The sequence below is a fragment of the Planococcus citri genome, chromosome 5, assembly GCF_950023065.1.
Source record: "Planococcus citri chromosome 5, ihPlaCitr1.1, whole genome shotgun sequence".
Classification (NCBI taxonomy): Eukaryota; Metazoa; Arthropoda; class Insecta; order Hemiptera; family Pseudococcidae; genus Planococcus; species Planococcus citri.
Window position 1 is genome coordinate 41,502,908 of NC_088681.1, and position 23,291 is coordinate 41,526,198.

The window sequence follows — 23,291 nt, forward strand, 5'->3', positions numbered from 1 at the left end:
GAACGGAACGGAACCAAAACGGAACAGCGAAACTGGCGAAACACTTTCGAAACAGAAACACTCAAAAACAGTTTTCTGATTGGATGAAAACTGTAAAGTGAAAAGTGAAAACTGAATTATTTTAAAAAAAAATATATTTTTTCAGTTCAAAGTTGACGAAGTTTGAACTAAGTTTGAACTTTGATTTGATATTGACAAGAAATGGAAAAAGTAAAAACTGAAAAAGTAAAAACAATAGTTTTTTCGCGCCATCGCTTTAAAAATTTGCACTTTTGCAGAATTAAATTGGTCGCTTCTCGGTGTCATAGTCCGTAGTCGTACTCGTCGTAGGCGTCGTAGCTTAATGCTTAATATGTATATTATGTATTTATTTTTTATTCAATCAAAACTTTTCATCGAAAATGTGATAATTTTTTTGTTTCAAAGTCCTCTTAAGTCTTAGTCCTCGAATATCAATCGTTTCGTTTCACAAAACAATTTTTAAAGGTCCTAAAATGGTCCTAACAAAAAATAAAGTTTCAAACATGTAAATATAATCCGAAAAGATCATTTTACTCATGTCAGTTCTCGAATAAAAACTACCGGATTCCGCCATTTTTTGGATACTTTAACTTGCCTCTCCAAAGTACATCCCAAGAGGACTGACACCACTGTGGAAATCTCCGGGTTTAAACCCGGAGATTTCCACAATGGTGTCAGTACCTATAAGAATTTAAATGGGTACTGACACCACTGTGGAAACCTCCGTGTGGAAGTTAATGGATACTGACACCACTGTGGAAATCTCCGGGTTAACCCGGAGATTTCCACAGTGGTGTCAGTTTAAACATATGTCAGTCCACTTGGGACATCAAATCCAATCACTAGTACGTAGAACTATAAAATAAAACGAATAAAAGTAAAATACCTATTCAAATTCAAAACATACCACGGAAATTTGACTGAAAAATATTAAAAACGAATAGCTAAAAATTTCACTTTAATGAAACTCATTTAGGTAAACATAAAACATGCTTTTAAACTTTAAAACATAAATATTATTAAGACAATATTAATTCGTATGGGGTAAAAATGAAAATTATCACCTTAAAAAGGAAAATAATTATGGTAAAATACGTACAACAATAGTTCGCAAAAAGTCTCAAAAGAAAAATCAACGTTTTTAAAAAACAGGAATCATCGTCATCATCTTCATTTTCTCAGCACTTGAGATTCGACAAAAAAGCATGGTTTATTTTCTAAATTAATGATGAATACTATCTCAATCATCTTCTGCATCCAGAACAACAAATTGACATCTTCGTGTTCAATAAGCTTATCATCGGTGAACAAATTGTGCACTGATTCCTCCTGAAAATATTCAAAAGGCAAGTTCATAAATACCGGATCTTTTCCACGCAGAATTATCGTAACATCGAATAAATAGGTACCTGTCGAATTTTAAACATTAATTTACTATCGATAACTTGGGGTACTTCTATGATATCATTCACACCGATACACCATTCGATCTTCCAATCGTCCCACATTCGAACTTTGGAGATCAAAAATATACGCCTGAAAATTGCCAATTCGAATCAGTTATGTAGAAAATAGGAACACTGAAACTAAATCTGAAATAATGTACTCACTGTAATGTAATTAGAAGACACGATCGTCCATCATTCGTTAAAATAACGTGTGTCCAGTAATCGTCTGTTTCAGCATAGATGCCTTTATTTATCGAATGAAGAATATTCAAACCGATAGCATGGTGTACTGAGAATGGTTTCATACCCTGTAAGGATCATTCCCAAAAAAAAATAAGAGAAAAAAATTGAGAAAAAAAATTATATCAGCTCACAGGCTTACACAAAATTTGACTACAATAACTAGATACTCACGAAAGGATTAATATATTTAGGCAAGCGTCTTCTGAATGTTATATCAGTGCCTGTTTCTGCAGCTCTAGAGTGAAAAAAATTGAACGTGTTCGTTTTTGCATCATTAATTTTAGATCATATTTAGGAGTGCCTACTTCTTTAATGTAAACTCGAAACGTACCTTTTGATTCCGTCGATGGCTGTAACCGGCATACTTGAAATAGTATTTGAGTATTTATTCAAAAGCCTTAACAGATGTTTACCAGCAGTTCTGAAAAATAACTCGATTCCTTCTTGCTGATTACCTAACAAATATAAATTTTCTTATTAGATCCTAGAAATATAAAGGCTTTTTTATACAATTGAATTTCAATTACAGATAGGAATATTCATGAAAACACCAGAGAGGCCGTACAGGACACCAATTTCAAAGCAACTGTCTCCTCTCAATACTTCTTCAGGTTCTTCAAAACTGATTTGTTGAGTTATGCTTTTCTAAAATTAAATTCATAAAAAATAAAAAATAAGACATCAAACCTACTGAACAATAAACGAAACGTTCAGAAAATAAATAGGAACCTATCTTACTTTTTTAATTATTTCAGGATTTAATCCTAAATCCAACGATATTCTTTTACCACACATGATCAAAGATGAAGTAGAATTCACCGATGAGGTGGTGATATGTGATAATAAGCATCTTGCAGCTTCACTGATGGCTTCAGCGAACTCGTCAACTTTTTTCAAAAAACCCTGCGAGTAAAATATGACATTTAATAGAAATGTATTTCCAAAACTAACACACGAAATTTTTCACAAAGATCTTACCAAAGATAAATCGTAATAAAATTCTACATATTCTTCGCACAAATCGACTTCGTTATTGGAATTACATGCGCTATCCGGGCCCAGAATATGAGAGTACATCTGTCTAATCAAGTTATGAAAATAATGATACCGGATTTCGCGTAGTTTTGAAGGTACGTGAGTAACAGTGCCGGATTCTTCGAAATATGGGCATCTGCAAATAGGTAAAAAATGTTATTAAAATGAAGATGCAATAGGTAAAGGTAGGTACCATGAACGAAAACCCTTACTTTAATTTTACTCCTTTGAAATCAACGTAACCGCAACTGATACAGTTGAGAACGTAATGAAGACAGGCCTTAACGTAAGTTTGATTGCTGAAATTTGTTTGCAAATGCTGAACGTTTTGGGAGGTAAAACTGAATTGTATTTTGATAGGCGAAAAGTATAGATACTCGACGACAGTTTTTCTCAAATTTTTGTAATTATTATGGAACTGTAGAAAAAATAAAAAATAAGGTACTTAGATTTAGCTTTCTGATTGAATCATTTTTGAAAAAAATCATCTCACTTTTATAACCAGAGGATGATGAACTTTACAAATATCAGCTCTGATCCTTAAAGAAGAACTTTCTGAACGTGACCAAGGTTGCATCAATTCGTGCACCGATAAAACGAACTGTTTATCGACTTGGACGCAAAATTCCAGCGCCATGAATTTTATATACCTGTAAAAATAGTTAAGTAAATTTAGATTAAATTATTACACCGGATTAATGAATAGATGAGGTGCGTACTTGTACACATCTCGTTCGTAATCTGAGCTCCTTTTCTTGATAAACGTGCCTTCGAGACAAGGTTTAAGACCATATTTACGTATCACATCGTACGATACAATTTTTGGGTAAATAACCGACTGGAAAACACTATTAGGTAATTGATTATCGACCTAAAAAAAAATCAAGTTCGATTAAATAAATTTTGTTCGCCGTTTGAACAAAGTAATCGAAAATTCTCCAGATGGGTACCTGAAACTTGTGCACTTTCCATTGAAAATAGTAATAATTGAAAGATTTTCGACAGTGTAACCAAAACGCAGGTTGATACGTTCTTTTCAATTCGCCAAAAAATGGTTTAATAAGCTGCATTTTATCCAAGTCCACCTAAAAATGCGAAGGAAACTGATGCAATCATTTATTAAAATTCATCCGCATTTTACGAAAAATACCTACATTAACGTAATCTTTAAGCTGAGCTTTCTTGATTCCTTGGCTCCACTGATGTTCTAGCCAAGTAGCTAATTCTAATGGAAGAATTTTCCAACTATGGGCAATGTTGACCTCCCAAATTGAAGCTGAATCGTTCACACTAATGTAGGCTAATTCCCGGCTAACGTTCTTTTGCTCGGTCACCTGTTTTTAAATAAATTCAACTATAAAATGGATTACTAATAAGCTCATATTTTTTTCACGATCAAGTTACCAATGATAATCCAATTCCTTTGATGGATAAAAACAATTCGACGTTGCTTCTTTCGGAGTCGATCCTGGAGTACGCATAGAAGGCAACTTGCTCGTCTTGGGTGAATAAAAGAACACGTTGAGGTCCTTCAAGGTAACTTACCCAATACACAACGACTTTGCCTTTATGGGTTTTAATCATCTGAAAAAAATAAACAGATGTAATAATCACGAACCAGGGATTTTATTTTAGTAAAGTTTGAGCTAAATGAGGAGTACGTACTTGAGATACATCGGTACTGTCATCTCGTTCTGATTCTTCTCCACTGCTGCTGCTTTCTGCGGTATATTTCGAAGTGAATTTTTTCAAACTTGAGGATAGTTTATTAGTTTTAATGCTGTTACTTAAGGTTTGTTGTTTGATTAGTTTGAAACTGACGTATTCTTGTCCGTATCCTTCCTAAGGAAACATAATATAGGTATTGAAAAATGATTACCTATTTCCAAATTTAAATAGGTATGCGAATAATTGAATGATCGCTCACAGTTTTGAAATTTGCCATAAATCCTTTATTCTTTCTGTTATACACGTTCCATTGAAGCTTCCTTTCTAGGGTAGGGTCATCCCAAGTGTACAGTAACGATTGATAAGGGCTTAATAATGTAACCTGTTTCACAAAAAAATTTCATTAACATCAAACTTGATGATAAATCCTGTTGAAAAGAAAATCGATCACATACTTGGCCAGAATTCTCTTGTGATACTTTCAAAAATAAATCTTCGCAGAAATTATCGATCCGAACAGGAGCATCGCCAATTTTATAGTCTTGAAAAGCGATCAAGAATGGTTTATTATCACCGCCAACTATATCGACAACGATGGCACTCTAAATTACAGACGAAAACACAAATATTAATCACATAAGATAAAAGAAGCAAGAAAGAAGAGTTCCAAAGCGTACTCGACGTTTCAAAAAATACGATTATTTTGATCGAAATTAAATAGGTAGGTAAGAAACCTCGAAAATTCTGAAAAAACATGCCCCTTTAAAAATATCATATAGGCAATTCATTCAACGTCATGGTTTTAAATTTGAGTTGTTCAATTTCGATGGAGATCTCTTATTGAAGCATTTTTTAAAGAAAATTGGCATCGAAATTACGTTTAATACGAATATTAGCCACTTGAAAATATAGATACTAACTCCTTTATCCATCCTGAGGACTGTCTGACAAGCTTGATTAATATAAAAATGTTGTGAGACCAATGAGCTATCTCTGTACTTGATGTACATTTTCATAGTATTGGTTTCAGGCCAGAAAGGTATCGTCTGTAATCAATTCAAGGTCAAAATGATTAAACGATTCATCAAAGATGCATTACGATGAAAAGCGACCAATAGATCATTAATTCATGGACTATGATACCTGATTTTGGGGCAAATCGATCCACAAATCAGCCTGTTCATTTTCTTCCATATACCTTATGGCAAATCTGCTTTCGTTTGAGATCAAAAAATAAGGTAACAAAGTAACGATTTTGGTGAGTTGAGGGTTCAGCTGCGATAATGTTATCTCGACTAGAATATAATAACTCCTATTTCGTTCTCGATCCCTGAAATATTTGTAAAAAATCACAGCATGTAGAGTAAAACAATATTCGTTAAGAAGAGCAGAAAAATTGAACCCTTCATCAAAATTCTCACCTGCAAGTAATTAATCCAGAACAACCAGCTGTATCGATAGAGAAAGCCGAAGACCACGAAGACTGGTAAACTCTTAAACGAATATTTCTCTTTTGCGTTTTACGAAACGCGAAAAACAACGGTTCTTCGACCAAAGTTTCATATACTACATCGGAAGACGATCCCTGAAATCATTTCAACCGTAAGTAATTCCGTTGCTTCAAAATACAAAATCGATTTTCAAATAAATTTACTTTCAGCTGAAGAGGTAATCCGGTCTTGTTAACGATCCAATACGGAGAATAGACCATCACATTGTAAGATTCAGCTTTATCTACGCGAACATTCAGCGTTAAATGCTTATTACCTCCGTCGGTATCTTGATCGGTTGTCATAGATAACGTTTTTTCTTCCATTTTATTATACATATGGAAAGTACCGGTCCACGAGATTCCAAAATACATCGGAACCTTTTAAAAAAGTGAATATCAACATTACATAATCAAATTCGAAACGAGATAAAATGCGACACGAAGTACAAAAAGGTATAGGTACCTCGAAAGAGACAGCATGTCGAGTATTCATATCCAACGAATAAATACTGGCTTTGCCTCCAGCTTCGATTCGGATATTGAATTCAGCTGAGGGTATTTTGATTTGAAACGCACACGGTAGTAAATTAAATACGAATACGGAGGGTATCAAACTTATCATGAAATTTGGCAACGTTCTCGAGCAAGGATTTGAGAAATGTACTCCTTCCGAAGTAATTGCCTATCATCAAAAAAAAAGTACATGAATTCAACCCTCAAAGTCTAGGTTAGTGCTCAGATAGGTACATACTCGAATGGCGAAAACAGGAGATTTTTCATTTTTTGGCTGACAAATAACATCCTTCGGAGTGCTAATATCATTGGCTAGTTCTTTCCACCATAAACCAGTCTCGCTGAGGTGGTATTCTTCGTAAATAGGTAAAACATATACGGCGCAATGGTAGGTGATCATTAAAGGCATGTTGTAAACTTCATCAGGTTCTAATATAGCGAATTTAAAAGAATCTTCAAACGGATTAGTCAATTCGCCGATTTGATCGAATCCGGTGTTATCTAAAGCGTTCTTTTTATAGTATAATGCCAATGGGAAACAAGTCTCGTTCTTCATCTAGGGAAAAAAATCATCAAGTTTTCAAAAAAAGTTATTTAAAACTTCATTACAGCACGTTGTAAAAAAAAATTCACCTGTAAAGGAGACCGAACAGTTATGGACTGGCCCCAAAGATCATTTTGTACAGAAACCACCACGTAATAACGAGTATTATTTTTCGCAGGTTGCAAAGCGTGGTATTTATTGGTCGTTTTGGTAGGACAAATTACCGTTAAATCTTCAAAACCTGGAAATAAATTTGTTCGAATTAATGAAAATTGAAATGGCTCGTGGCTCAACATTATCTAGTTGAATATTCAATTGTATACCGTTCACAGTTACGTAAAGCTGTCGATCCATAACTTTGGAGTATAAAATGTCAACTGACATTCTAGGAAACTGTAAAGCGTTAAGTAAAATGTCTCCGTCGGATTTTCGTTTGGCTGAGTCTGTTTTGGAATACGCGTCTGAAGCGAAACCACCCTCGAAGCTGAAAAATTTTCAATTGTAGAGAGAAAATACAATTACAGGTTACAAAAGTGGGCTGATGAGCTTACTTTTCGATTCCTGATTGGAATTCTAGGTCTGTTGGACTTTCGACGTTACAAGGAGAACCTATTGTTGATCCAGGACTACTTGGAGATGATTCAGAAAGACTATAACTAGCACACATGAGTATTTTCATCGGACCAACCTAATAAAACATAGTAAAAATTGCATAAATGAACATGAATTACTTACATAAAAAAACAAAGAAAAAAGCAAAACTTTCTGAGGTTCCTAAATTTGTCAGAATATGCAATTTACACAACAGCGATCCTGTGAATGAAACGTTGATCGTTTTTAAGGAGTCGAGTGGACAGATGTTAATAAAATTGCATAACCTGTTCGCCGCAAATACGAGTAAAAATGACGTGTTTCATGTTCACTTTCATTTGTTGTTGTTGTTGTTGTTGTTTGAAAGAAGAGAAGATTGAAATTTCGATCTATATGATCCTTTCGCAGAAAAAATAATTCCAACAACATTACATCTACTTACCGTCGATTTCGATTGCAAAATAACCGTAGAATGAGGAGCAATATCGTTCTTAAGTGATAAAATTTGAGTATCGGTCGTCAGAATATTATTAAACTTCAATGAAAATGAATCCAAAATTTGCTTAATCACTGATATCGTACTCGGCGTGATCACCATTTCAAAACGTTCTTGAGTCTCAAGTATAATATAAGTAGCTGATTTATCATAATTAGCAGATTCCAAACCAGTATCAGATTCTCCTGAAACAAAATACGTTTCTGGATTAGTCCTAAAAATGATTCGTTTAAAATTAAATCGAAAATAACATTTCTTAGTTTACTTTGTTTAGTAATGAAGACAGCTCTTTTTTCCAACAGGAAGGAATTATTTGTCAAGTGACTCATGGTATCTTCATCTGTGTTATCGTCACTATTATTGTTGAAAGATTGTTCGTTCAAACTTATATCTGAATCTGTATCAGTGTTTTCGTCACTGCTTTCTCTACAAGGATAAAAACTGTTCAATTTAGAGAACACATACATTTGAGCCAGATTTCTGAGTGCACATACCCGATCAACAATTGTCCAAATCTAGTCTTTAATTTCTCCATAATCGTATCTTCGTTTTCAGAATCGCTTCCAGAGTCGGTGAAATTACGTTCAGTTCTGTCTGTTGAGGGGAAATTGACGTAAAATAAACGATTCTTTTTTCTAATGAAAATTTGGGAATAGTGTAATTACCCGCATGCATTTTAGTTTTTTTCACACTTCTGATACTGCCGCAGTCATCTTCGCCTGCTGAAGTTTCCGAGTCGAGATTACTTCTGACTGATTCCTTTGTTGAACTAACGCTCGTCTTCTTTTTGGAAATGGAATTTCGATGAGTTTTATTGTGGCTCAAGATGATCGATATCGGGTATGATTTCGATTTAAAAGCCTATCGAACAAAAATAGGTACTTAATTTTGGTGTTCTAAACGAGATGAAATGACAGATGAACGTTCATGGTTGAAAATTACTTTAATTGTTATTTCCCAAGGTCTGTAAATATTTTCAGTTTTCACACAAGGTTCTAAAATAGGCTCCCAAGCATTGACTTTGAAATTATAATACGAACATTGCATACTGATGTCGCCTGAAATTCATAATGAAATGAGTAGATCATAATCTTCCCGGGGGGAAGGAGGCAATATCGTATGCAGATTTTACGAACCTTTCATTTCCAAAGAATTGGACCAATTTTTCAGCTTTGCTTCAGCTCTCAATTTGAGCAAAAGAACCGGTTTCTTTTGCACCACGTCTTCGATTTCGAACATTATTTTCACACTAGGAATGGACAATATCATTATTTCGGAGATAACGTAAGTAGGTAGCTGCTCGTTAGTGGTCTCTTGTTTTTGAGGAAGACAATACGGAGTTATTTTTTTTGCCGACCATAAATCGTCGCAATCTTGGTAAAAATTATCCGGTGTTTCACATTTATTCATTGTAGGTTCTGTGAAGAAGTACGAATCTACTTCTCGAATAATCTGTAAAAAAAAAGCATCACAGACTTGGTCATTTTTATCAACGAGGAAAAATTATGGAATGTGTAGGTAGGTATTTCGACAAACGCACGTTCAAAATTGTATGCACTGTGCTGGCTGAAATGTGCAGGTTGACTTTATCGCAACTAATCGATATCTTGGTTTCTTCATTAACTGCCGCCCAGTTCTTGGAGATTTCAATGTTACAAGGTTGTAACACCTGAAAAAAATCCATCGATGAGCTCTACACGAAAATGAACATGTTCTAAAATCAAAACGCTGGATACCTACCACATTAGAAGACGTCTTTATCAAAGTAGATTGCAACTTGGATAACATATGCAAATCGGATACATTGAAAGTAAAACTGACATTGGTAGGATGACGAACGTACTCCATGGATAAATCAGCTCTTAACAGTAAAGCGTGACTTTTACCGTAATCTTCCAGTTGTGAAAATAGCATAATTTCTGGTTTTCGACAAGTTATCGATAAAGAAAGACCACCGGTATCGTCTCCAGGATCGTTTGAAGTTCGACGACGGTTCAGGTTGAATCCATTTTTCGCCTAATTCGCAATTAATAGAATTTTTTAGACTAGGAGGGTACGAATGAACAGACTACATGGAAATGGACCCACCTCACAATTTTCCGAGTATCCGTAATTAACTACACCTCCATTATTCGTCACTGGCGCCGTTGTCGTCGTCGCTGCAGCGGCATTATCTTGATCGTAAGGAGTCGCTTCGATGAAAAACCTGAACAATTCCATGAGAAACGAAACTCCTAAATTTAACCTCGTGTGATCAATCAACACGTTACAGTGACTCTCGCCGAGTTGATTTTTATTCAACATGATCGATATGACCGGAGGCACCGTAATGCACACGTTTTCATTATTCGATTGCGTGTAAGTTGCGCCGTACGATTGGAAGATTCTGCAAAACGTCATACTTTGAGTTTCGGTACGTTCGATTTTTTACACACAACCAGAAAACCAACCTTTTGATACAAGCGGTGTTGTTGACCCTGGTGTCCTCGAGTAATAAACTTTGCACCGATAACTGATGCTCTGTTTTTCCATTCGCGTATATTACTCCGTTGATAGCGGTTTCGCCGATTTTAAACTTGCATAGGGAACGATTTTCGTCTCGAACTGGTGAACTTAGAACCTAGTACAAAGGAGTCATAGGTATAGAAATGGACCGATATTTTGGTATTTTTCGAGGTAGGCTGACTCACCTCGTCGATGTCGTTGTATAAACATAACAGAAGACCTTCGAAATTCACGTGCAAAGTGACCTGTTTCCGGTTACTTTCGACTTGATAGAAAAATGCTTCCAATTTACGAACGTTTACTTCTTCGTTGGCGCATGAATTGACAAGTTTATCCTTGGGTAAATCTATAAACGCAATGGATGAATTATTAGGTATTCATTCGCGATCATTTCATGTTAAGCCTAGTTAGGTAGGTATTAATCGAGCACGTGGAACTTACTCCAAAAAGCTAATATTTTCAGAATACTATCTATCCATATGAGATTCAAAGTACTGAAATCTTTTTGGCCCAAGTTAATGGTTATCATATCGATAGTGGTATTTATGTCGAACATAGATAAAGAATCATATTCGTTGACAGCAGTGCTGTTCAGAAGTAATCTTTTCGTGTCTGTTTTACAGCATACTGGTCCCATTATAGTTTCCTGAATGAAATAATGATTTTTATTATAGTAGGTAGGTAGGTACGTTTTTCATTCAATCGCAAAACATATTTAGGTACAACAGAAAAAAGTAAACAAAAAAAAAAATGAAGACGACGTAGTACGACACGATGTTTTCTTACTTGAACGATAATTGAGCCGTTGAAATTAACTATAGCTCTGGAAATTATAACCGAATCTAATTTAATCAAAGCGTTATCTATGACCGGTGGCGTTTTATTTTCTTCTTCGGTGGCTAATTCTTTGAAAAAATTTTCTACAGTCAGGTCTCCTGCGAATTTTGAAAATACCAATGTATTAATCAACTAGGTGTACGTTGAATTATCGTACATTATTGTTTTTCAACAACTTACCGGCATTAAATATAATTAAGTTCGGAGACGATGCTTGCTGTGGTAACAAAAACGTTGGTAATTGGAAATCAACCGAGACGTGAATTTTGTCGGTAGAAAATCTGAGACTGGCCAAAAACCGTTCGATACTTTTTTCCAGAAAATTGCCTACTTTTCTGAAACATTTGGCTGGTACGAAAGGGCTGAAGAATTTCTGAAACGTTTATGTTTTCATTTTAATAATAATAATAGAAAAAAAACTGTAAAAATTATTTTTAATAGGTACCTAATTTATGTGCGAAAAAGAAAACCAACACATAAGAACTAAGTAGGTATTCAAAATTGACGCAGATAATCACTCACTTGAATGTCATAAATCAACTTGAACATAACTACTACATGGATCCTACTGAAATGGAACTTGAAAACACCATCAGACTTGATATCATCAGCATTAGTTTCAATATTGGTCTTGGATAAACGACGACTTCGACGAACATATTTTATCTCCATTAATTTTTCTTCTTCTACGCTTAAAATCTGCAAAAAAAAACCATTCCAGTTTTATTCGATCAATTATGGCCCAATCAACGCGCTTGATTCACACTTTTATTCTTACTTTCGGATATAAAGACGTATTAGAAATATCATCGATAGTAAAAGTCATCAGATAAGCTCGAAATATGAGCCTTTCGTCAGTTTTAAACATACAATCTAATTCGAATCCGGCTACCTGTAAAAAAATATGCACCAAAATGTCACAAAAATATCTCAAATTGCTTTATAGTTCTAAAAACGTAGGTAGGTATCACAAATGTTCATTAGATAGGTCAAGTCAAGTGTCAGGTATACCTACCCTAATAAGTAGAAAATCGATTTCCGTATCACAAAGTTGGAATTTAACGTCGGATATCCTAGTCGAGTAACTAAATTTGGTCGCTCCGGCAGGAATCGGAGGATCTGGTGTTTTTAATCGTTTCTTGTATAGTTCTTTAACAGTATCACGAACCCACACGCTGGTATTTGCAAAGCTGCGATTCTTGAATCTGTATAAATAATTAGATTAAAAGTCTTGTTTCATTGCCTGTTGCCACCAAAAAAATTCAAAAAAGTAACCAAAATGCATAAAAAAATCACCGAATGTGAACAAAACATTTTAGGTAGAGAAAAAAAAATCAGAAAAAAAACAGAAAATTTCATAATATAGTGCATTGGTAGCTCGCTGTTTAGAGCACCCAATCTTTAGCCCGACGTTAGAGCACTTCCCTCCCTCCCTCCCTGCCTCCTCCAAAAAATCTTGTGGTAAAGCTGGAAGGTCGCCTGTCCGGCTTTCGAGGTCATTGACCCGTCTGTCTGGCTACCCAAGGCCGTATGTCTGCCAGTCTGGCCTCTTTAGGTCATTTCCAATGCTCCAAAATGCGAATTAAAATTCCATAATTATTTGGAGGCCGTGCAAACTCTAAAAATTGATTTGCTTTCCCATAGTTGGGAGGCCATAATAATTCCGAAAAAAGATTTCTAATTAAGTAATTCGAAGGCCACGCTATCAGCAAAAATCAAATTGAAATTTCGTAATTTAGAGGTATTGTTTACCGGTTGATATTATTAACATTATCATTATTTTTTCTTCAAAAAGTAGAGCAAATAGTTGAAAAAAATTGAATTTTTGATTTAAAAAAAAGTTAGGTAACTTTAGCAATTAAAATTTTGAAAAAGTAATAAACTTTATTAAATTAATTAGGTACTTAAAAAGTAACCGAGTACGAGCTCTGGATTAATGAAAATAAAATAGTGGGTTTCAACACAGTAAAAATGCTGAGTAATCATTTTTTTGCCAGACACATCCAACGTTTATTTTTTTTGCGATGCACCGAAGCGTACAATATTATTTATTTATGTTCAATTATTATGTAGTAGGCATATACCGAGTAATTATATGCATCGATGATAATGTAAACATTGTAAATGATGTATTAAAACAATACAGAAGCATATACCCGGTGTCCCAAAAATTCAAAAAAATCCCAACTTCATAAATGAATAATTTTGAGAGCAAGTACTTACATAATTCGTTTCTGTATTTTTCGTATGATTTTTCCTATCTAACCTTGCGATTCATGACACCTTTTTCAAAATTTCCAAAAAAAAAAACCTTCAAAAATGGTCAAAAGTTATTTCGATTGAAATTCTCGATTTTCTGCAGAAATATTAACCCATTTTAATTAGTCACATGACACCGGTTTTTTTCGAACATCCCGAAAATTATGACTCAATCTTGGGGCTCAGAATTATTCAAAAATGAAAACCCAAAATATGTCTTTTCAGGCTTTTGAAACCCATATCTACAAAAAGTGAATTGCATTTTTTCACCGCAAAAAAAGCCAGCCAAATTCGATTTTTGGAGTACTTTTTGCCAGTAGGACTGTATGTTAATTTTACTCACTTGTTAGAAAAATACTGCAAATATCTATACAAATCGACCAAGGCTTCTTTATGAAATACCACGTGAACGGTATTAATTTCAATCACCAGCGATTGCTCAACACTGTGGAAATGAGATTTGAAATCTGGACAATCGGATCTCACCTACAAAAAAAAAAAAAAAAAGAATATCATAATGTCAATTAAATGAGGAGATGAATCTATGGACAAAAGGAAAATTCCAGGAAATTCAGGACTACGACTAGGTAATTTAGCATTATTTCAAGTTCATACCTTCCTATACAGAATTGAAATAACATCAGGTTTCCCATTAGTGGAGAGTATCTGCGTCTGGTTCGAATTCACTGAGCAATGTAACTTGTCAACAATACTAATTGATCCCAAAGAAACCTGCACAGCCGGTCCGTACTCCATGAAAGCGGTATCGCAACAGAAATTCACCAAATGAAGAATTATGTACGGTTTGTCGACACTACTACTGCTACGTTTTAGCTCGATAATAATCTGTAAAGTAAAAAAATCATCCACAATCAGTTTCCGGTGAAAAATTTTCATACGTGACGTGAAAATATACTCAATCGGGCATACTTGGACAATGTTAATTCTAAATAAATAGATGATAACGTTGTTCTGCGATACGTTATCATCGAACCCTGGTAAATCCAATATTCTAGCCCAAATCTCCGAGTCTTCATCGCTAACCTCCGATGACAATCCACTCCTGCGAAAAAAAAGTCCACGTGAAGGTATGGTTCCTATTTAATCCAGTAAAATCCCAGAAATACGTACTTTTCTACAGTGAGAAATGATTTTTTCAATTCTTCTTTATTTGTGTGAGTGTTGAGTAGCTGAGTTCGTAACTCGGAGCAAGCTATCAAGTGTTGAATTTTTTCCAAGACTTTCAAACTGTCTTGAAGTTTAATCTACGGAGAAAATTCGATGATTAGAGACGAAATATCCGATCGATATTTTTTTTAAATAAAAAACTTTCGTACGTTATCGAAAGAAAATTGTTCGGATAAATGAAGCACCGTGTGGCTTTTTGGGGACGGCACATTATTCATGAAATTTATTAAACTGACGATCCTACTATCAGACATGTTGATTTTGAGCTTCTGAAGAGATACGTTCAACTTATATCTGAAAAAAAAAGACATCAGAAATAATCAGAAGTTGAATTTTTGAACTAGGGCTGTAAAATAGGTATTTGAATAGGTACCTAGGTAACTGTTTACTTTCTGGTTTGATACTATTGGAAAATACAATTTGAGAATGTATTTTCGATAGGATGTGATACTGCGAGGTATGAATTTTCTTAAAATTACGCCACTCTTGATCTGCGAACAAAAACACCACATTTTACGGATATTTATCATCACACGTCAAATAAATCACGAGAAAACAGCCCTTAAAGCAAATATCTGCAACTACAAAACACTTGGGCGACACAACTAGAAGAAAATGAAGATATTTAGCGATAGGTAGGTATACATATGTATTTTTATTTTTATATAGGTAGGTATAAAATAAAGATGAAAAAAGCGATATAAAAATCGGATTTTAGCGAAGGCGATCAGAGAATCACTTACCGGCATAATTAAGAAAGCTAGACGGAAAACACAAGCAAGACGAGACCATTTTAACGGTGCATTATATTCTGTCACACAAAAACATATCGGAATTAGCGCCAAACAGATACCTACAAAAAGCGGTGCGACAAAGATATTCGAGCCAAACTACTACAAAAGTCGAACAGTCGACAAAGAATTACCATTATCAAACATCAATATCTGGAAATCGATCAAACTGAAGTAAAATCTGTCGTATAGTTTTTCTTCCAGTTCCAGCTGCGTAGCGTCTTCTAAACTGTTATCAGGAAGTTGCAAATCACTCCAGATTTTCAATCGACCCAGATCGAATATGATGATTTTACCATTCCTGTCGTATTCAAATCGTGTAGGTACAGGTAAAAATGATACCTATTTTAGATATTTTAAAAATTTTCTAAACAATAAAAGCGTACTTTTGAAGCGATCCGTATTCGGGAATGATGAAATGAGGTAACTTCATATCAACGTTTACTTGGAAAATACATCTTCTAGAAACCGTACCCGAAGCCATTGAATTCACGATTCTCTTAAACTCGCTCCAGATGGTTGCGGTAGCTGATTCCATACTCAACGTTGGAGTTTGTAGGAAGCTCGCGAATGAAGACATAGCAAACTATACGAAGATAATAAAAACAGAATCAATAATTACACGATCTTCAAGATCAAGACTCTGTCTTATTTTATGACCATGCAAAAAATTCGATCAACTCACTTCGTGGTAAACAATCTCCAAAGATTCGGAAGTAATAGATAATAAATAGTCGACATCGCTGTTCAGAGGATTTTTCTCAAAATCTACTATCAAAAAATTACCCGAATGATTCCCTGAGTAAAAAAACATCGAACATGTTACCAGCTGAAAAATCAGATAAATATTCTAACTACATAGAATATCGGATGAAGATTTATCACCATTGAGGACATTTTCCGAAGTTAAAATAGGTATAAGACTGTATTCGACGGAAGCCCCTTCGATTACCAAGCTTTCTACACGAGCTGTGATTTTATACGCTTTCGCAGAAGGTCTGGTTTCGATACTGGATAATAAATGAGACATAGCGATCACCAAAGTTTCACTGCCACCGCTAACCAAAGATAAATTCAAGTTGGCTATTGTAAAATTAAACTTGCGTTCTGTAAAATGAATCGAATTATTAATATTTTATCGTTGAAAATTTAAAGATAGAACACGAAATGGCGAACTGACCGATGTATTGTTTAGGTTTGTCAGGAGCTATTTCTGTTTCATTAAAGCCGATCATTTCGCATAAGCTGTTCTTTTCATTTTGCGATAATAGGTTCCAGAAACTGTTTTTCTTGTCGTTCATGCTCAACTTGTATCGTTTTTGATCCGGATGGTCGGAATTCCATTTCCACCACGTCGATGGCTGTTCCTTCAATACGATTTTGTCTGGGAAATTTTTGCGAAACTGAAATAAGAAGAGAAACACGAGATTAAAAAAATAGGCCTCGTTTTCTTCAAATTAGAAATAAAAAAATAAAAAAGTTTCAAAATCTATAATGGAAAAATTATGACGAGTTATATCTAATACGCCTAGTATACTTTGATTAGGCAAACTATATCACACCGAACGCCGAGTACCAGAACTAGAAACCAATATGGCGCCCTCTGCATACCTGCATTTTGGTGTGCTCTCTGGCAATAATGATATTACAAATATCCAACATGTCTTCGGCTCGCTGTAAATCTATCTTTATCTCTGTATCGGAAGGATCCGTCAATATGCTTCGATAAATATGACAATACGAACGATAATTTTTTCTATTAAAAAAAAAACCACAAACCGAACGATTAAAATGACCATCTACATAGGTAGGTACATATAGAGTTGATACTCAAACCAATATTGAAAAATATCCAGTTACCGACCTATGGGAAAACAAATGAGGCCAAGTATACGGTTCGATTCGTTCGCTTACAACGCAATCGTAAGCATATTTCCACCATTTTTTGGCATTTTTAGCAACTGGAACTTGAGGATGAAATTTACGATACAACCTGTAAAATGTAAAACAAGAAAAAAAATTCACCGGTATCAAAACTAACTCATTCAAGTGACCAGATAAAGATCGTTCATAAATATGTAAATGCATCTTTCTTAGAGCTCTAACCTATTTACTGAAATTCTAGCGAACGATTTGGATAGTTGAACTAGTGCCAAATACTGCTGATGCGATAACTGCAACGCGGCATCTTGAAGTACAAAGTCTACCAATAGTTTTGGAATTCTGGCTTCGTTTGATTTATTTATTATTATCTTTATCCGCACTGATATCGGTTTAATGACTGTGTAAAAATCAAAATGCATAAGTTAATTTAAATAGGTGCGTACAAGAATGAACGAACTACGTAAGTAGTATTATAGCTCGTTATGATGGCACAATATTCAGTGGCGGATCTAAGGAAACAGGCTAACAGAGTAAAAACACCACAAAAGGGGCCATTTGAAAAATTGTGATTTTTATTCTGACTCTTTCCAATCCTTTTAAACTGATTTACTCCGGTAATTTAAAATTTTTTTGAAAGAAAGCAAAATATAGTCCTAATTATGAAGCGAGAGAAACTTGGAAAAAGCATTCAAACATTTATAGGCACCTACCTACTTCAAGAAAAAATACAACGTTATTTTTGGAGTGAGAAGTTTATTTTTCCGACTGTAATTGAATCAAATTTGGAAGCTTTAACCAGTAATTTTCTTAAAATTTAAATTTTGAGAAAAAAAAGGAAAAACTGATTAGTCTGAATAAACTACCAAACGAGGACAAAACGTTCAGAAAATTCACGATTCAAGAAATTAAAATCTCCCTTTTTTGAGGTGAGAAGATTGTTTTTCAATCTTTGATAGTGTGAGTACCGAGTACGTGCTAACTTAAAAAGTTTGAAGAAGAAACGTTCGAGATTCGAGGTAAATATTTGCCAATTGACCTGTGTACCCGGCCTCTCAAGGTCACTGACCTACTTGTCTGCCTCACCAAGATCGTACGTTCACTTGTCTGACTTCTTAAAGTCATTGACCCGTCAATATGGCTTCACAAGGCCACCTGTCTAGCGTCTTGGGGTCATTGACCCGTCTGTCTAGATCCTCAAGGTCACTGACCTATCTATCAAGTATTTCAGGGTCATAATTATATCTCCCTTCCTAAGGCCATTGCCATGTCAGTATGGTTCCTCCAGGTTGTCTATTTGCCTGTCTGTTTTCTTAAGGTCATTTACCCGTCAATATGGCTTTCCAAGGTCACCTGTCTAGCGTCTTGGGATCATTGACCCGTCTGTCTGGATTCTCAGGGTCATTGACTTATCTATCAAGTATTTCAGGATCACATATCTCCCCTCCTAAGGTCATTGACATGTCAGTATGGTTCCTCAAGGTTGTCTATTTACCTGTCCACTCTCTTAAGGTCATTGACCCGTTAATATGGCTTCCCAAGGTCGTCTTTCTGGCGTCTTGGGGTCATTGACCCGTCTGTCTGGATTCTCAAAGTCACTGACCTATCTGTCAAGTATTTCAGGATCATATATCTCTCCTCCTAAGGTCCTTGACCTGTCGGTCAAGGTTCCTCAAGGTTGTCTATTTGTATGTCTGTTCTCTTAAGGTCATTTACCCGCCAATATGGCTTTCCGAGGTCGTTTGTCTGCCTGTCTGGCGTCATGGGGTCATTGGCCCATTTGTCTGGATTCTCAAGGCCACTGGTCGGTCTATCAAGCATTTCAAGGTCACCGGCCTCCCTCCTAAGGTCAAAAGGTCATTGCACTGTCGGTCAAGGTTCCTCAAGGTTGTCTATTTGCCTATCTGTTCTCTTAGGATCATCGACCTGTCTGTCTAGCCTTGCAAGGTCATTGACCTACTTGTCCAGCCCTCTGCCCGTTTGGTTTCTCGAGATTATGTGCGTGCATGTCTTGCTTCCCAAGGTCATCTGTCTGCATATCTAATTTCATAGGTGATTGGTAAATTTCAGTGATTTAACAGCTTTTTTGAGTGTTTTTACTTCATTCCAACGGTCAACGCTTTTCAGCATTTTTGTGAAATTAATTTTGAGTACCTTAACTTTTATCAGAAGTTTAGCAGTTTTTTGATGATTTCAAGATTACACATACAAAGATGTCGTTTCCATGTTCATGTTCTGCTCTTCGTTTTTATAAGTAGGTACCTTTTTAATGTTTTTTTTTCTTTTTTGTTTGAGGGGGATAGGCATTTTTATATTATTTTAATTTTCAATACGTTTTTAAACATTTTTCAATTTTCATTCATTTTGGGAAAAATTTCACTGAAATTTCAACAATTTTGGGTAATTTTCTATGATTTTTTTATGCATTTCTGACACATTTTTGCATTGTTTAAACGCGTTGTTAATTCGAATTGTAAAATAACATTGTTTTTTACATATGTTTTTAATTCAACATGTAGGTAGGGTACCTATCTAAAAATAAGCTAACTGAAAGGGAAGGGTGTGAGACCTATATGGAATAAGTTTTTTTCGGATAGAAAAAGGATCCCTCAATTTTCTGTACCAGAATCCGCACTCACTCTCAAACTCTCAAGCCTCAATGAAGGAACTCTTCTATCAAGAAAAATATATCAGGACGTCGGGCCTATTGATGTAGTGCTCTTTTGCAACAGGCTGCTTCTAATATGCACTTAATTAGGAATTGAAAAAATCAAATACATATATTTCATAGGGAGCCCACCCAGCTACTGCTCTTTTTACCATAAGTTAAATCCGCCTCTGAAATATTGCAATAGTAAAAAAAAATTGTAATGTAGTCTTACTGAAATCCAAGGCTTCTCCAAATATACTAAACGTTTCTAACGATCTTCTCATACAATTAATCCAATTATTATTCGGTCCTGACATCATTGTTTCATTATTCAAAAGTATTTCCGTACTGTTTACATTACAATAGATCGAAAACGATTCTAATTTCACAACTTGATACACTGATCCCAACTTCGAACCGTGAGATATAGGTTTCCATTTACTAAAACATTTTGTGAAACAAATTTGTTTTAAATGATTGTCAACTATTGGGGATTTCCTGAATATCCATTGTTGTACCTGTTCGTGGTTTCGACCGAAAAATTATGCATACAGAGCCCAAAAGAGATAGGCATATTGATATCCGTATAGGTATCTTCGTATCTGAAGTGTACATTATGAATGTAAATCTTCAAATTATTCAATATACTGGTGACCAAAGTTTCGGCGAAATTATCCGGCGAACAACCGTCTATAGAAAATACATACAACCATCGTTCAAAGGTTATTACTGAAGTTGAGAATTCATTAAATTACACAATTAAGAGACTATCGAATCGAATCAAATTACTCGATAAAGGCGACGACAAATTGGCATCTAGTTTATCCAAAGCTCTTCGTTTTTCTGCTCGTAATAATCTCTTTTCAACATCCGGTTGGTATTTACCAATAGTGACTGGGCAAGCTAGAATGAATACTTCCTGTAATCAACAAATGACAATAATGAGTTTTCATTAAGGTATTAATTAAAATGTTTTTTTTTTTCATTCAGCTACGATGAAATGTTTCCACTAGCGATTAAACTCTTCGGATAATCATTAATTTTAGTGTAGGTAAGGTACAATATTGAACTTTATAGTCATAGAGGTTGAATAGGGAGCTATCGTTCAACTTACTTCGATCGTTATAACTGAAGTTTGATTACATAAACGATTCCACGGTATATTCAACGATAATTTACCGATAGTTCCAACTTTGACGACAATCGGTAGGCCTAATTCGTACTGTAATTGAAAATAAAATGCAATGTTAAGTGCGATCGAGTAATTCAAGTTGGGTTGGGAATGATGTTTTAATCATCGAATAACTCACTAATGCTTCCGGTTTGAGTTTCAAATTTTCCAACACCACATTACCGCTGAATATGCCTACGTTTAGATTCTCCAAATCTAAATCTTCGACATATTTACCCAGGTATCGATTGAATAACGATGCTACAACGCCTTCGAACATATTGATACTTCCGTTAGGCTATAATCACAACCGCATGGCACGTGAAATACGTATGCAACCTGCAACACAAATCCTGGTTATAACGATGATAAGAGTAATGGCAAATGATCCTTATCAGCTTATCACACGCATGTTCATCGTGCGAATAAATTACACCTCGTGTAATTGGTTTCAACATCAAAACAAAAAGGTCAAATTAACTGTTAATAACTATACGTCTTCATTTATCACGTAAATATAGATTAACGTACGAAATACACAAATTTAATGGTTAATAATAAAATTCCCAAAAACGTAATTCAAATTCGGCATGACTGCGAAAATGATAAGGCATACTATCTATCTACTGCAATCCTCTGACACGTTGTTCGGTTTCAAATTACGATTAACGAACTTCTTTACAATAATTAGTCAATTACCTTATCACTTAGGTTTTCCTCGGATGTATTTTTTGGCAAACTAAAAAATATCTGCTTCTATAACTAATATCGATAAAATTATACATGATTTTAACGTCAAAGTTATACCATATTTTTATTACAACAACAACAGATTTGTCAAAGACCGAAGGAAGAAACGGCGCCGAAAGTATTGATTTTCTTGTACTCGCCGCGCTTTCACGCATTCTCCATGCGCTATACAGCTACCTACTTGTGTGTACTTTTCCCTCACTTATAGGCGCTTTTAATTACCGAGTGAAATTATTTCGCCAAGTTTAACCACCGTACTGCGTACCTACCACTACACCTACCCACATTGTATGTGTACATATCGAACCAATAAGGTTAAATATACCGTTTTGTACTCGTACTATACTCACTATATATAGTATATACGACGAGGAAAAAGCTCAATAAATTAAAAAGCTTTTTACACGCTGTTGTTACGAGTAGGTATAATCGCGCGTAGGCATATAGATCAACAATTACACCGCTCGCTCACTCTTCTCCAGTGGTGCTTGCGGTGCTTCCGTTTTCAAGGGGTTATCTACAGGTGTTTAGTGTTATAGAAGAGAGTATGTGCCGCGTAAGGTGTACTATATTTAATTTGTGTGTACGTTGGGTTTGAAAAGATAGATGGATAAGGGAAGATGGTGGTGAAATTTCTTCCCACTTTCCATCGAAATGTAACGCCCGATTAAATCGAAGTACACCTTTAGGCCGCTATATCAGATCGATAAGGCTGATTGTAAACAAAAACTCTTCGGAAAACTTATTCAAAATGATGCTGAGAGAATAATTCATGAGTTAGGATGGATAATTTATTGAAGATGGCAACTGCAAAGTGGTCTGGGTAGGATTTTGTTTTGCGAAAAATGAGAAAAAAATATCTCATGGAATACCATAAATAAAAGCATGATGAAAGTTTTTTTTTTTCAATTTATGGTACCTACCTAAGTACATGCCCAACACCACCATGCAGATGCATCATTTTATTCAAAATTTTGCACATTTGGTCACTTTGCAGCTGCTCTTTTCAATTGATTAGCCACAAAAGTCAGCATAATATTAACAGACTCTAATTTTGTATCATTCAATATTGAGGTCAATGAATTAAATTAAGAATTGCGACAGTAAATTTTTACAAAAAATGCTTTTGTATAGGACAACATCCCAAATAAGACAGATCGCGAAAAAAAATGACTGAAGATTTTGATCAAATTCAGCAGAGACCTATA

At 35.0% G+C, this 23,291-nt stretch overlaps 1 protein-coding gene across 2 annotated transcripts; it reads right to left on the minus strand.

Annotated features, from left to right (window-relative positions):
* Positions 1 to 962: 962 nt before the first annotated feature.
* Positions 963 to 22,186, minus strand: LOC135846315 (intermembrane lipid transfer protein VPS13A-like). Of its 2 annotated transcripts, XM_065365339.1 has the most exons (63): positions 22,033 to 22,186; positions 21,473 to 21,672; positions 21,277 to 21,384; positions 20,952 to 21,081; positions 20,681 to 20,852; positions 20,395 to 20,603; positions 17,738 to 17,912; positions 17,496 to 17,624; positions 17,243 to 17,387; positions 16,812 to 17,034; positions 16,517 to 16,738; positions 16,317 to 16,429; positions 16,018 to 16,217; positions 15,766 to 15,932; positions 15,214 to 15,331; positions 14,990 to 15,134; positions 14,784 to 14,917; positions 14,583 to 14,715; positions 14,268 to 14,498; positions 13,996 to 14,138; positions 12,405 to 12,598; positions 12,172 to 12,281; positions 11,916 to 12,092; positions 11,574 to 11,766; positions 11,343 to 11,491; positions 10,998 to 11,202; positions 10,742 to 10,902; positions 10,502 to 10,671; positions 10,140 to 10,437; positions 9,792 to 10,067; positions 9,592 to 9,720; positions 9,188 to 9,503; positions 8,994 to 9,109; positions 8,717 to 8,912; positions 8,546 to 8,645; positions 8,317 to 8,477; positions 7,998 to 8,236; positions 7,516 to 7,652; positions 7,288 to 7,448; positions 7,054 to 7,205; positions 6,659 to 6,976; positions 6,371 to 6,589; positions 6,070 to 6,285; positions 5,837 to 6,000; positions 5,559 to 5,745; positions 5,336 to 5,461; positions 4,871 to 5,017; positions 4,675 to 4,797; positions 4,413 to 4,589; positions 4,152 to 4,331; positions 3,902 to 4,081; positions 3,698 to 3,832; positions 3,467 to 3,618; positions 3,241 to 3,397; positions 2,960 to 3,165; positions 2,691 to 2,883; positions 2,451 to 2,615; positions 2,240 to 2,357; positions 2,044 to 2,167; positions 1,884 to 1,947; positions 1,632 to 1,777; positions 1,431 to 1,557; positions 963 to 1,350 (listed from the first exon to the last, which is right to left on the minus strand). In XM_065365339.1, the coding sequence occupies exons 2-63, from the start codon at positions 21,611 to 21,613 to the stop codon at positions 1,192 to 1,194; spliced, it is 10,461 nt and encodes a 3,486-aa protein (XP_065221411.1). In that variant the 5' UTR covers positions 21,614 to 21,672; positions 22,033 to 22,186; the 3' UTR covers positions 963 to 1,191. The 2 variants fall into 2 exon arrangements, with proteins under 2 accessions (XP_065221411.1, XP_065221412.1); XM_065365340.1 differs by lacking the exons at positions 16,018 to 16,217; positions 16,317 to 16,429; positions 16,517 to 16,738; ... (8 more) ...; positions 21,473 to 21,672; positions 22,033 to 22,186 and adding an exon at positions 15,584 to 15,651 and having other exon boundaries at positions 15,766 to 15,876.
* Positions 22,187 to 23,291: the final 1,105 nt, after the last annotated feature.

Bases quoted from the DNA above. Each gene is read 5' to 3' on its own strand.
- LOC135846315 (XM_065365339.1), bottom strand. From the start codon at position 21,613: ATGTTCGAAGGCGTTGTAGCATCGTTATTCAATCGATACCTGGGTAAA. The intron at 15,332-15,765 runs GTAATTCTTTGT...TTTTGTTCGCAG, and splicing joins GATATTGATGTTTGATAATG to ATCAAGAGTGGCGTAATTTT. The intron at 8,478-8,545 runs GTATGTGCACTC...TTATCCTTGTAG, and splicing joins TTTGGACAATTGTTGATCGG to AGAAAGCAGTGACGAAAACA.